We start from the raw sequence: 14,963 nt of genomic DNA, 5'->3' as shown, positions 1-14,963 counted from the left end.
GAAGTGCATAGCTACATGGTGTAGCTTGGAGGACTCCGTGAAGCCCTCATCTCCAAAGGCCGCATCAAATTGTTGGATGAAGGCCAATACTTTGTCAGTAGCACCAAAGGTGCCATCATAGGTGAGAAAAGAGATACTCTTTTCTCCCTCTTTGAACTTCTTGAGCTTTTGTGACCTTCGCCATGCAGGGTAAGATTTGCGACGTCCTCCCCTCTTATATTCTCTAGGAGAATAGCCATAGCTTTCATCGGTAGAGGAGGAAGGTGAAGAAGAAGGAGAAGAGGGTGACCTCTTTTTTGCATAGGGAAGAGGAAGAAGAAACATTTCATAGGAGAAAGAAATAGTTCCTCACTTATCATTACTCTTCTTGCTAGCATACATAATAACAAGTAATGAAGATGAAGAAGATGACAAGCTTAAACATTGAAGCATGGATCTTGGTTGAATTTGCATTCCATAGCCAAGAGTGTTGATGTAGGCTCTCACTTCTCACAAGCTTGGAGAAGGAGGTGGTGTTCCTCAACTTTCACCAAGTGAGAATGCCCCTCCAAATGAGTGTGTGTGTGGAGTATATCCCCCTAGCACCCCCCTCCTTGCTTTGGGAGAGTGGTAGCTTTTCCACATGCTTCCATCTCATTGGACCCCTCTCCCCCTAGCCAATCACATGTAGCATGCAGTCAAGTACATAGGTAATCTTTTGACAAGTGTCCTCCTTACCCCTTAGAGAGAGAGAGATATTTGTTGGATGAAAGTAGAAGCTCATTGGACCCCTCTTTAGCCCAACCAATAGCATTCAAGCACCCCATGTGGTTAATCTTAGTGAGAGTCTGACATGTGTCCCATGTGCCCTTTTAGAAAAGGGGTGCCCCTTGGGTGAGTGGAAGGTTAGGTCAAAGATTCCCCTAACTTTGGGACTTTTATGCATAGGAAGCTTCTCAAGCAACTTCCTCATTAAGTGTGTAGGGTCTCTTTTTGACTCAAGCATCTTACCCCCCATGCATAGGAAGCTTCTCAAGAAACTTCTTCATTAAGTGTGTAGGGTCTCTTTTTGACTCAAGCATCTTACCCCCTATGCATAGGAAGCTTCTCAAGCAACTTCCTCATTAAGTATGACAAGTACCTCAAGTACCTTAGTCATCAGGCATGACAAGCACCTTAGGTGGAGTTCCCACCTCAAGCTCAGCCCTAGCTTGCCTAAGGTCAAAGGCAAGTTTAGGTCGGGTTCCCACCTCAAGCACAGCCCTAGCTTGCTTAAGGTCAAAGACAAGTTTAGGTCGGGTTCCCACCTCAAGCTCAACCCTAGCTTGCTTAAGGTCAAAGGACTTTCAACAACCATTGGAGGTCTTTAATGAATCTAACCCTAAGGTCTTTTAATCTTCATTATTTAACCTTTCTCTTTGACATACCATCTCTCATTTGGGCCCCTTTACCATTGGCCCCGTGTTGAGATAGATCTGTAAGCACATGTCTATATTCTAACCCTTGTTCCCATTTATTATCCCACATTAAATGATCATTTTAAGATGCGAAAATCTTTTGGGTTGGTTAGATATTAGATATTTAATGACACAAAGAAACCCTGCCATAGCCAAATTTGAAGAAATCATACATGAGAGCCTAAAACATTTTGTATATTTTAGCTCCTCAAGGCATAGGTTGTGCTTGAGGCTCATAGTAATCTCAGTTTTGAGTTAATTCATCTCCATTCACAAATGTGAATATGAAATAAAAGAAACTTTATTTTGCCATAGTCACAATTGTGAGTGTAAATGTTATATTACCTCAACAAATAATGTACAATGAGCCTTAAACACTACATGTGCCTTGAGGGGACAATATTTCCAATGAGGGGGCTATACATATATATGCAACCCAATTTTCTGCTTATCCAGTAGCTCCTACCAAAGGTTCGCTGTCTCCTATCCCCTATGGGGCACAACCTAAGAAGCTGATGTCACTTAGTGCATATTTAAGATTACCCATTGGTCCCCTTTTACCTCTAAGATTAGAGGTGTTGCAATAAATACCTTCTGATTACTTACAAAAGTTGACCAATTCATTTCAAAGAAAATGCAATTTTACAGTCTAATAATTACTTTGAAACACTTTAGGTTTAGGTTTTGTTTGATCAGGCATTGTTACATACGGAGCAATAAAGATTTTAAGATCTTCTAAGTTAATAAAACCTTTGCCTTCAATCATACAATACTGAATGGAGTACGCAAAGAATTTTAATGCAGCCTTTACTTGGAGGTAGATTGGCCCGCTTCAAAGGCTACTTTTAATTCTGCCAAAGAATTGATCTTGCAAGTTTCTATGTCTTGCGTCTAGAATCGTTATAAGAAAAGAAACTGCTATCTGCTCTAAAGAGAGGATTTACTCCTATCCGTACACGATGTACAAAATGATATCCTTTCTTGATGGCTTGCAAGGTTACTTTTAATTCCACCAAGGAATTGATCTTGCAATTTTCTATGTCTTGTGTCTAGGATCATTATAAGAAAAGAAACTGGTAAATATGCTCTAAAGAGAGGATTTACTCCTATATGTATACATCCAAGATGTACAAAATGCTAGCCTTTCTTGATGGCTTCTCTTTTTTCATGTTGGAGGATCTAAGTGAGCTTAATGAAATGCATTTGGTTATTCAAAGGGATAGATGCAACAAATTGATTCTATCAAGATAGACACTAGATGCTCTCAAGATAGACATTAGATGCTCTGATCTTAAATAAAATTTTATGCCTATATACTTAATTCAAAGATTCCCTCAACAAAAAAAAGGTATTCTTAATTCAAAGATTCCCTTAACAAAAAAAAGGTATTCTTAATTCAAAAATTCCCTCAACAAAAAAAAAGGTAGACACTAGATGCTCTAATCTTAACTTAACTTTTTATGCCTATATACTTAATTCAAAGATTCCCTCAATAAAAAAAATTAAAAGGTATTCTTGATTCAAAGATTCCCTCAACAACAAAAAAAAACAATGCGCTAGTCTATAGCACATAGCAACGGGCAATGACGAAGCACGTAGATTTACAATAGTATTAGCTCGGAAGGATGGATACAACATTGAGAGAGAGAGAGAGAGAGAGAGAGAGAGAGAGAGAGAGAGAGAGAGAGAGAGAGAGAGAGAGAGCAAGGGAAACTCAAAAGAGAAGAGAGGAAAATGCTAAAGGAAAAATGAAGGAGAAGAGAACACCTCTTTATATGAACACAAAAGGTCTTTTGACTATTCACTTTAATCTATCTTTTCATTTCCTAAGCTCACCCTTCCCTTATGCACTAGTATGTTTTGAAAGAATTTTTATTTTTCTGAGAATGGGGAGACCTAATTGGTCAACTTCTCAATGAGGAATATCCATTCTGCAGATGGTTCAATTTCCTCCATAGATACTGAGAAGTGTGCAAGAATTAGCCACTTTAGATACTTATCACCTTAAGAATGCCATTCAAATCTTACTCGAATATGCTTCAAGCGATAGGAGTTTCTTTAGAAATTTTTGCAAGAATTTCTATAGGATTGTATCGAGGTTTTTGGCATGTGGTGAAGACTCATTTAATGCCAATAATGAAGTTCTAACCATGCGACCATGCTACCATACGACCTTTCCCTCAATGTAGCTCGAGTAGATTAACAATGACTAATTAAGTAGATTGTATTACAGAACTATGCTTTGCAAACCACAACAAATACCCTATCAATAGTGATCTTGAAGAATCTAATTTAGATATTAATGAAGTTCTATACCACATTAAAACAACAATCAAGGCACAGGCTCTCATACAAAGATACATACAAGAAGATATTAAGCAAGAAAAAGGTGTGTATTATGATGCTAAAGAGAGAACATGTAATACAAGAGTGTGCAAGGGATCACTATGGAGTTGTATACAAGAGGCTAGACTAAACTTGAGGTTAAATCTTCATTATGAGATACAAGACTTTACGAGGAATAGAGGCTCTAACTTGAGATGAGCACACTTGAGATGTGCACACATGAGATAAAAGCACTTGAGATGGTTTACAACAAGGAAAGTGTGGCCTTCTTTATATAGAGAGGCACGGTGGCTTGAGGAGCAAGCTAATGCCTTGGTGGGAAAGGTAGTGGGTGTCACTTTACAATAATGGGTATTACTTCGTAAGGTGGACATGTCAAAAGGTGTTGGTAGGTGGAGAATCTTATCGCACATGCTTTTTTCTATTCACATAGTGCCAACTTGCACAACTATGACGTACAACATAAAAGATTGTGTCACTTTTAAGATTCTTCTTGCTTAGCTAAGCAAGCAACCAAGTCGAAAAAATTTCCTTAATTAAATTCACATCATCCTCCCTTAGTATAACCTTCTCATCCAACTATTGGCATCAAGCCATACCCGGATTATGGCCGATTTCCAATAAGATACCGCGGGTACTTCACCCGGCCGAGCAAAAATAAAACAAACCCATTCATCCCTTATCCCTCGGGCATGAATGGCCTATGTATAACAACTTGCCGGTTATGTTGCCCTAGCCGAAAAGGGCCAATCTCCGACAAGTTCCCCAAGAGAATCCTCTCAATGGGCCGGCCTTTCAATCAAATTGCCCAAGAAGATCCATCTTTATGTCACTCCACCCCATGAGTGGAATGAGACGGCTTAAGATATCTGCCAAAACAATGTTCAAACTATTGATTGTTCGTATGTGGTTTTTGCACCTTTAGTATTGTCCACCTTTTAAAGCAGAATCACCGGTGTTATGCATTTCAAGGTTGATCCTTCTTGTTTGGATGTTTTTGTTTTGCAAAGAATGGGCTACTTTAAGCCAAATATGGATTAGCTTGGCTATGGGGTGTAGTTTTGTTTTGGATGGCCACATTGGTTAGGCTAAATTCATGTTTATATACATTTGGCCATTCATGTGAAGGAATGGTATACTGAATTTGATGTTAGATAGGGGTAAATCTATCCGTTACCTTCTATCTTAATTGGAAAGTGTCATAGGAAATGTACTAGGCTACAATCTATCTAGAATATCATTTCCTATGACCATATTATATCTCTATTGGGTACATAGGTAGGTGAAATAGGTATTACTAATGATGATAGGGAAAAAGATGATAGGAATGTTCTAGAGGGTTGAACTTGCATGCATGTTGACAGGATTGATCCATGCTTAATTTAGAGCTTGAAGATTAATTGGCATAACATGTTTAGCATCTAATTGTTGGGTATGGTTTAACTCATCAGAGATATTTGAGACTTCATCGATCTCTATATTGTTGGCATTATTGTAAAGACTTCTCCAGCCAACACATTGTGGCGCTCTTTGTATTGCAATAGCATTATAAATTGTTTGAGCTTTACCATCTTCAAAATGAACTCTGGGAGGGTATTTCGAATTTGAAATAGTTCATACTTTTTCATAAGAATCTTGGATGGAAGAGTATACCTTTTCTTCAAGAGTTTGAAATGGTAGTTCTTCTATAGAATACCATTGATACTAATGGCTAGAGGTTCTAAGATCTCTTGTCGGTTCTAAGATCTCTTGTCTCTCTGCTTCACTTATTCTTCTTAGTTTTATTGAGACATGATCTTTTGATTGAGACTCTTTACCTTGTGATTCTCTTGAAGGATGAATTATGCCAATTTGTTGGTGGTAGGATAATTTCATTGACAGTTTTGAACTTTGTTACTTCTCTCTCTCTCTCTCTCTCTCTCTCTCTCTCTCTCTCTAAGGTATACATACACTCGCACAAGCAAAACCTAAACATTGTTTGCCACAACTTTTTGTATAGTATTAATAAAGCCTTTTCTATCACATTGTGAAGGATAGTAACACATGAAGACAAGTAACTTATGCATTCTTCACACCCTTTTAGAAGTGTGTATTTCGGTATCCTCCTATCCATTTTTAAGAATCTTGCTTGGCTCTAATTACTTTTCTTCTCTTTGAATAACTTAACTTTGATATTCTTTCTAGAGTATGTGAATTTCAAATCTAGATTTTGGGAATTTAGAAGAAGATCATGATTCACTAGAAAGCGGACCGACACCATTACCACTCATGTTGGTTGCAAGTTTGACCAGTGGCCTATGTTATTAAAAGATCCTCTATATAAAAACTCCGTGTGATGATTGAAAAAGAATAGTCCCACCCACCTCCAACCCACAAAGGCCAAGGTGGGCATTAAAAATTTATGGTTAAGAAGATCAACATCCCCCAAAAACTGCAACAATATTATGGTAGTGATGTATGTGAATGCACTTAAGATTGCCAAGACATTTTTTTTGTTGCACTAGGAGGTTTTTTTAAAGGCTTGTATATACACCCATCACCCTAGGGCAAGCTTTATCTTTGAATCAAAAAACTCAATAATGCTACTCGCTATATTGTGTGTTGTTGAGCTTCTCCTTCATTATCTGCACCTTTGCGTGCATTCTTGCACCTATATTTTCAAATGGTATTAAAGCAGGCTTAGACATTTGTGTAGCACCACCAACACCATCCTGGTTCATATTCTCATATTAAAGTGATTTCTTGTGAGAATTTGTAGGGTTTCATAACCTTCAAAAATATCATAGAGCTTGTTATCATATAGCTTGGTATTCTAAATTTTTTGATTCAGGCTCATATTGACCTTCATTTCCATTGTTGTAGTCCTGTGTAGGCAATTTCGTCCTTCTGTACAGGTTTTTTGATAGTGCAAAATTTTGCAAATAGACATTTTGTAATCTCATATGGGTTGTGCTATATAACGTAGGTTGGTTTTGTGCAATTTTTCCCCTAGCAAGCAACTTTTGCATCTAGTACATTCATCGACCATGACTGACAACAATGATGTTTTTCGCATGTTGTTTCCTAAGGATAAACTAGATGGGGACAACTACCCACTTTGGCATATATGGTGCAACATCTCCTTGTTGTTAAGGACATTTGGGACATTATGTGCGGTTATGATGTAAGACCAGGTTCCATGGATATACGTTCCACGGATCATGGTCTAGGTTCTAGTAGCTCCATTGCCATTAATATATTGTTGTTTTGCATATGTTGAGTAGGCACATTGGCATGTTAAAGATGTGCAGGCTCATGCATCGATTGTGCTTTTTGTTAAGATTTTTATATTGCTCAACACAAACAACAAAACAAGCATGGGATAGACTAGCTTCTTTGTATGCAGGTCCTAATTTTGTAAATATTTCTTAGATGCATAAGGAGTTAGAGACAAATTTTTTTGCAAAACTCACAATACGCGAGTGTGTAATGTATCAAATCCAAAAAAGAATTACATCATAAGCCATGCTCAGCCGAGCCATGTCATCCACATCCCTTAGGATACAACCAACCAAAAAAAGTTTCTGCTCATCATGATAGATTGGCCCTAACAAGGGTTAGAAGTTATGCTTGAGGATGAGGAAATGAATTGCATTCCATGTAGGTAATAAAGATATCATTGAGAATTTATTTATCATCGGTGAGTTCATTTGTGATAGTTCTCTTCTATAGATACTTCGTGATGCTTTGCCACATTCTTATTATACTTTTATCTTCACCTACAGACTTGTGATACAGAACAACCCTAATGATGTGAACTTTGATGGTTTTGTCTTTGTATTGTTACAAGATGCTCACTTTAAAAAAAATAGTTATGAGAAGCGTGATGTTGAATAGGCATTTGTGACCACGTAACAAAAGAAGAATACATCTATGGCCGCCTCCATGCTTCCTCAAACAGTAAGAAGTTTGAGAAGTCTAACAATTCAATTAGGACGAAGATGTATTATCATGACTACAGTGAAAATGATCATCTCGTCAAGCAATGTTCTATGATTAAGGTTGAAGGGGCTCACAAGAAAGAGGCCAATGCAACCGTTGTAGATACTTCTTCATGTGTGGTACTTTGAACGTGGCGTAACTAAGCACACTATGTCTCATCGTGACTTGTCTCTCTCTTGAGGTTATCTCTAACGAGAATATTGTCGTCTCGGGGGAACCATGGGAAACTTACTATAACAGGTAAGTATAGGAAAGGGGGGTTTTTTGAAAGGCTACATAATCGTATAAGTTAGGGGTAACCCCCCAAAAATTATCCCCCTAAACTTAAAAAAAAGGGAGGGGGTGATTAACCTTGAAAGCAAGAGGGAGGGGGGGAGGGGGGGGGGGCAAAGGAAAGAAATTTTTGTCTTTCATAAGAATGGTTGCCTAAGTGAGCAAGATCACTATCCTCCAACGTGTGAAACAATAATTGTACGGATGTAGAAGGTATCACTGCCTCTTTGTATCTGGTCCAAGTTGTTTGAAATGAGTTCTCGTTTAGTGCATGAATTTCAATTAATTATTTTGTTTCTTTTTGGAAACCATGCCATTGTAAAAAAATGGTCATAAATTTTTTATTGTAGAAGGAGTCTCTCTTTGATTCATCTTGTTATGTAAGGTCACTTGAGTCCAAGCCTTATATAATAAATCAAGGGAATAATTCTATTTAATTGAAAATCATATAAGCATAAAAAGGGGGGCATATTTACTTTACACAAGTCCTAAATAGGGGTTTTCCCCCAAACTTCTCCACATGCTCGATATGAAAAGATACATGCATACTTGGCTACACAAGCTTTTGGGAATTCAACTTAGAGCAATTTCTATGTCAAACATGTGGATGATGTTTTTCTAATCATTTTGTTCTATGTTGATGATATGTTGCTCATTGGATTGAATTGTTGATTTTAAGGTTAGATTGAATGTCCCTTTTGAAATGGCAGATTTGGGGCTTTTGCATCATTATTTGGACATATAGTTTAAGCAAGGTAATGGAGATAATGCTTTGTGTCAGACGAGATACATAGAGACATTGCTATGCAGGTTTGACCTTGAAGACTGCAAAGCTATTTTTACTCCTATGGAGATAAGTTTGAAGCTTAGTCTTCATGATACTGGAGTTTATTTTGATTTCACTCTCTACTATTGGTTGCCTCATTTATGTATGCATTACGAGGCCATGTTTATGTAGTCTCATAGATGGGCATATTTATGAATAGTCCACGGCCTACACATTGGAAGGTAGTTAAGTGGATCTTTTGCTACTTGAGTGGCACTATATATCTTGGGTTTTTTAAATTCTCAATGGGGGATCATTGTTGCCAGATTTACATAATTTTTCGTAGCCATCAAGGTTGCTATGGCACATGAGTGTCCACTAGTTTTTGTTTGATGCTCGATAGCTCATACATATCTTGGTTGAGCAAGAAGCAACCTACAATGACCACTTCCAGTTGTGAGGCTAAGTATAGGGTAGCTTTCAGAGCTATTATTGAGTGTGTTTGACTCGAACGCCTTTCGATCGATTTAGGTATTGGACAACAAAGTGTGGCCTATCTTCCTTGACAATCATAGTGCTTTTGAATTTGCAAGGAACCCAATGTTCCATGCTTGCACAACGCACATTGAGATGCATGATTATTATGTCTGAGAGAGAGAGACACCCTAGCAGAGACGCCAACTTGGCTTATGTGCCTAGAGAGGTTTCCAACTTCCAAGGCATAAAGAATTAGACTAGGCCTATATTTAAGGTAACTTTCAAAGTGGGTGAGAAAATGTGAAGATGATGGAAAAGAGACAATACCTTTCAAAGCATTTCTTTGGCTATGTGTGCGTGTGTCTGTCTAGCAACAAATTATTGGCGACTTTATATATTTAAATTAAATCCTTGCATTCCGCTGCTCATTTTCTCGCCTGCTCGCAGCCTTCGCGTCTGCTCCTATCAATCTCTCGAGCGCTTCGACGCGAGCATTCACTTGTCGCTGCTTCATGTCAGATCTGGAAATACAGATCCCCACCACCTTTGGTAAGCATCATCATCGCCATTTGTATGTGTTGCCATGGTCCGCAAGTGCGCATTGTGTGTGTGTGTGTGTGTGTGTGTGTGAGAGAGAGAGAGAGAGAGAGAGAGAGAGAGAGAGAGAGAGAGAGAACTTTCCTGACAGCGCCAACAATATTCCATGGATCCATTCGAAATTCTGAGCATCACTTCACGATAGCACAGAGAATAGGCATGCCTGCTACAAGATTCTTGGTAGGTGTATCCATCCATTCGGCTTGAAAAGTGAGGCGTATATGAGGTCTAGAGAGGAGAGAGGGATGGCTACAAGGTGCTTACAGTTGTATCTGGTAAAATTACCTTCTGTATGTCGAGATGAGAGCCATGTGATTCTCTGTCTTTTTTTCCTGCATGCCACAGAATCGACTATTGTGTGGTGTTGTTTGCCATGCCCCTTCCGCAATTGCAAACCCTCTGCTGAAATTACCTTCTGTATGCCGTGTTGTGGACCTACAAGAGCCACGCCTGTCTTTGTTTTCCTGCATGCCACAATCTACGATTGTGTGTGATGTTGTTTGCCATGCCCCTTCCGCAATCGCACAGCAAGTGACTTGTTGTGTAGAAAACTGTTTACTTTACTGGTAGGTAGACCAAGGAACGGGGTTTGCAGTGGTAACACTTAATTTGGCAGACCTCCTTTTCATTGTATCTCTGGACAGTGATTCTGTAAATGATGCTTAATTTCCATTGGCTCCGCTCCTAGGTTTATGAAGCCCCATACTTTTGTCTGGTGCGCAATGCATGGTTACCTGGAACGGGAAATTGGAACAGGGAATGGCGAAAGGCAACTGACATGGAATGCCAGTCCCTGTTACGGATACTCACATCTGAAACACGGAAGGGTAGAATGGGAACGGGGAACGGAGACCAGAAAATGGCCATTCCTTGTAACTGGCGCAATGCCTTGTTGAAATCTATGAACCAGTAGAGTCTTCTTGCCTTTACTTTCTTCTACGAAAGCTTGCGAAATGATCCTTATCATGCAATAGCTTGCAAACAATTATGTGTCAAAAAGACTTCATCCATTCCTCAGCCATTCTATGGCAAAGCCAGATATAGAACATCTTTTTTTCATGCTTTGGAACTGGTGAGGTCTCTTATTGAATAGGAGAGTTGTCTTAAATATTTCATTTCGATTGTTTTTGGAGAAATTATACGCATATGCAATAGAGGGAGGGAGGAGCTTCCATACCATGTGCATGTCAAGATACGTGTTGGGTATTGAGACTACTACTGTGTATGTGACGCAAGGTGATCAAACATCCTGCCTTTTTATGTTCCTTGCAGTTATGTGACATAACATGAATTCACATTGACTTCTGACAGTATGTTTCCAGCAACAGATGCCCTTTTTCTAGCAACAGAGGAATAAGTTTTGCATGGTATTCTGTTTGTGTAGATCCATTCAAAGAAGCAACAAATGCAAGCACGCCAGGAACCGGATCAAAGGACAACGTGCATGTGCGTATTCAGCAGCGGAATGGCAGGAAGAGCCTAACAACAGTGCAGGGCCTCAATAAGGAATTCAATTACAACAAGATTCTCAAGGATTTCAAAAAGGAGTTTTGTTGCAATGGCACTGTTGTACAAGATCCTGAACTGGGCCAGGTAGGCTTTAACATCAATAGAAGAAAGTTCTTGAGTACTGAGTGTGTGAGCTGAGAGGATATGTACTAACGCATCATGTTTATTTCAAAATTTCTGAGAGCATTATGATGCTCCTCTTTTGAATTTAAAATAGATTACCATCCAACTATTTGTGATGTTAACTCGCTCCATTCCAAGGCTTAGTAGGTGTGTTTTTGCCGCAGGTGATTCAGCTCCAAGGAGACCAAAGGAAGAATGTATCGCAATTTCTTGTACAGGTACCTTTTTTCCTGTAGTATTTCCGATGGTTCCTCGAATCATTTTCATTTGCACTTAGCATGAGAGTGTCTGCATTTTGTGTTAGCTTTACCTAGTCTAGAGGATAAGTTGGTATCTCAAGTCACATCAGCAGCATTAGGGTTTTAAGCTTCAACATTCACTTTTGTTTGCTGTATTGACGGTTTAAAAGAGGTAATGGGTTTAGTGAATAAGTCTCGGCAATGGGACGGAGGTCTGAGTACCTTGAATTGGTCTTGCAAAGGCACATGTTCACCCATGTGTGCATGGGCAGACACATATTTCGATGCGTTTCCATCTGTGAATATTAGCACGGTCTTTTAGAAGTGCAGATGTATTTTATCTTCGGGGTGTTGCACTTGCATTGCCATTTTAATTATGCACGCCTCAATTAGCCTGTTTCTTAGTCAAGTGATAGGGGTTTTTGATCTTATTTCATTTCGTTAATGAACTAACATATTTTGTTTCTACAGGCAGGGGTTGTGAAAAAGGACCAAATCAAAATCCATGGTTTCTAGATGATAGTGCTCAAAAGCTGACCTAATTTGGTTGGCCTAATATATATAATTAATGAGCTAGAGATTTGTATGTGCTAAATATATAAAGCAATACCAACAGCAAGACTCAGACATAAAACAGATAAGAGGTAAGGTCCATAAATATGATTACATTATCATACATATTGATCTTGTCTGCTTCTTCAAATAGGCAAATCTCTCTCTCTCTCTCTCTCCCCCCCCCCCCCCCCCCCCCCCGGGGGCTCCTTCTCCTTCTGCCGAATTGAATAGTCCACAAAGTGCAATTTTGTGCTTGCTCAGCCTCTTCATTGATGATGAGAATGTGTTGTTCAAAGTAAATATGCGGTGGTCAGAACGAGTAGTGCAAGAGTGAAATTTGCAACTTGACAATCTAGAGTTTGTAGGGCATGTTTCTTAAATCACACCATCATGGTTAGTGCTGACGTAACTCACCACTATGATTATAGAAGTTCTTGTGTCGAGCTGCAATTTGCACATTACGTTCAAATGGTTCTTGATGTTACTCACACCGTCACAGTCGGGGGGCAGATTCTGCACAGGAATCGGGCTCTGCAATCGCTGGATTGATGACAGCTCAGCCCAAGGAATGTTAGACCCTCATGCGAACAGTCCGCAGGCTAATAGGATGCAGCCAGGTCAGCAGACAGAATCCGAAAAACATGCTGGATTAACGGAATAAAATTCCAAGAGTAAACTGTCTCGTATGGCCCCCCTGCCCCCGACCTGTGACGGCTGGGAGTGGTCCTTCACTGACCATTCCCCAGTAATCACTGCTCCCGCCATGGCTCCCGGCTCCCCACCGGTCGCCATGCGGTCGCAGTGATTACTGGGAATGGTCTGTGGAGGTCCATTCCCTACGCCATGTCCTACACGTTCTCTGTGATATATGTGGTAGACTTGTCATTTTGCTAGCTTTACATTGAACAGCCAAGATAATAAAATTTAAGGCGGGTTTTTAGGGTTTCGGTAGAGGAGGAAAGAAAGAGCCCCCCGCCGATCGCCATGCGGCCCCAGTGATTACTGGGGTCTGTGGAGGGCCATTCCCTACACCATGTCCTACACGTTCTCTGTGATATATGTGGTAGACTTGTCATTTTGCTAGCTTTACATTGAACAGCCAAGATAATAAAATTTAAGGCGGTTTTTAGGGTCGCAGTGATTACTGGGGTCTGTGGAGGGCCATTCCCTACACCATGTCCTACACGTTCTCTGTGATATATGTGGTAGACTTGTCATTTTGCTAGCTTTACATTGAACAGCCAAGATAATAAAATTTAAGGCGGTTTTTAGGGTTTCGGTAGAGGAAAGAAAGAGCCCCCGCCGGTCGCCATGCGGTCGCAGTGATTACTGGGAATGGTCTGTGGAGGGCCATTCCCTACGCCATGTCCTACACGTTCTCTGTGATATATGTGGTAGACTTGTCATTTTGCTAGCTTTACATTGAACACCCAAGATAATAAAATTTAAGGCAGGTTTTTAGGGTTTCGGTAGAGGAGGAAAGAAAGAGCTTGTTAAGAGGATGAAGTTGTGAGTTTCTGAGATATTGGTTGAATTGCATCTGTCCCCAGAGTAGATGGTACGGCTCCTTCGTTTCCATTGATTCATTGATTTATCCATTTACATAGTTTTTAGAGTTAGCTAGTACTAGGTCTCCCAAATCTCAGAGGAAAAAAAAAGGTTGCATGAAGATTCCAGGTAACATTTTTGGAAGGTCGAGAAGAACTTTTGTCAAAGCATATGGAAGGTCAAACGTTAGGCCTCCCCAATCTCATAGAAAGGAAAAACAGGTGCATAGTTGTAGAGCTTGGTGAACTGCAAAGGTTAAGAGGTTGTCACCATGACAATTAAGGGAGTGCAGGTGAGGTCGAAAAACAAGGCAAGCCTATGGCGAGTAGATCGTTGTCAGATGAGTGATTGTTCTGTAGCCGGGCAATTGCTCTTGTGATGGCAGTCGAGGACACGTTGATGCACCATTTGAGGAGATCAAGCTTGATGTGAAAACAAAGTATGGCGAAAGCTATTTAATTGACTGTCTATACACTTTTCATTATCCTTTCTAAAAGACAATTATCGTTGTTGCATCTGTGCCGTAAAATAGTGACTTGTTCAAGCTAAGTAGTTGAAGATCTTAGAAAATAGAGGTCATGGGGGTCGTCTATGTTTAGTAGCCTTTCCCTACATTGTGTATGTATACATTATGTGGACTCGAGCGATAGCATACATAAATCAAGGGTGATTGCCTAAGGGTTCCCCAATGAAAACATAGCTTCTTCATATGCCAATAACCAAGCATGTGGGAAAGATTATCACAAAGAGATCTTTTGTTCCCAATTGTTAATGCCTCTTTTTGAAGGTTTTTACACTAAATTTCTATAAATCTTACAGGTTTCTTGACCTTAAAATTTGAAAATTGAGGTAAACCTCAAAATTTGTAGGTGGGATTACACTAAACCTAGTTTTTTTTTTTTTTTTGAAATCTTTGAGTTTTTCGCCTTTTATTCTTTTTGAAGCCATTAGGAATACCTTCTGTTTTTTTTCATACCCAAGCTAACAGACGTTTATTCAATGGTATGGACTAAGTTAATTAAGGTCATGCTAATAGCAATAGCAACACGTACACACAAGTTAACAAGGCTAAACTTTTTTGTTCCCAACAAGGTTGCGTTGGTAGAGTGTAGC

The 14,963-nt window shown here is 39.5% G+C and overlaps 1 protein-coding gene across 1 annotated transcript; it reads left to right on the top strand.

Annotated features, from left to right (window-relative positions):
- Positions 1–9,670: 9,670 nt before the first annotated feature.
- On the top strand, positions 9,671–12,425 carry LOC147465929 (protein translation factor SUI1 homolog). Its single transcript, XM_086522773.1, has 4 exons — positions 9,671–9,828; positions 11,261–11,469; positions 11,673–11,726; positions 12,219–12,425. The coding sequence occupies exons 1-4, from the start codon at positions 9,792–9,794 to the stop codon at positions 12,261–12,263; spliced, it is 345 nt and encodes a 114-aa protein (XP_086378899.1). The 5' UTR covers positions 9,671–9,791; the 3' UTR covers positions 12,264–12,425.
- Positions 12,426–14,963: the final 2,538 nt, after the last annotated feature.

The sequence above is a fragment of the Adiantum capillus-veneris genome, chromosome 1, assembly GCF_014529385.1.
Source record: "Adiantum capillus-veneris isolate H3 chromosome 1, ASM1452938v2, whole genome shotgun sequence".
Classification (NCBI taxonomy): domain Eukaryota; kingdom Viridiplantae; phylum Streptophyta; class Polypodiopsida; order Polypodiales; family Pteridaceae; genus Adiantum; species Adiantum capillus-veneris.
Note: the sequence above shows the minus strand (reverse complement) of the source record. Positions and strands in the feature narration are given on the sequence as shown.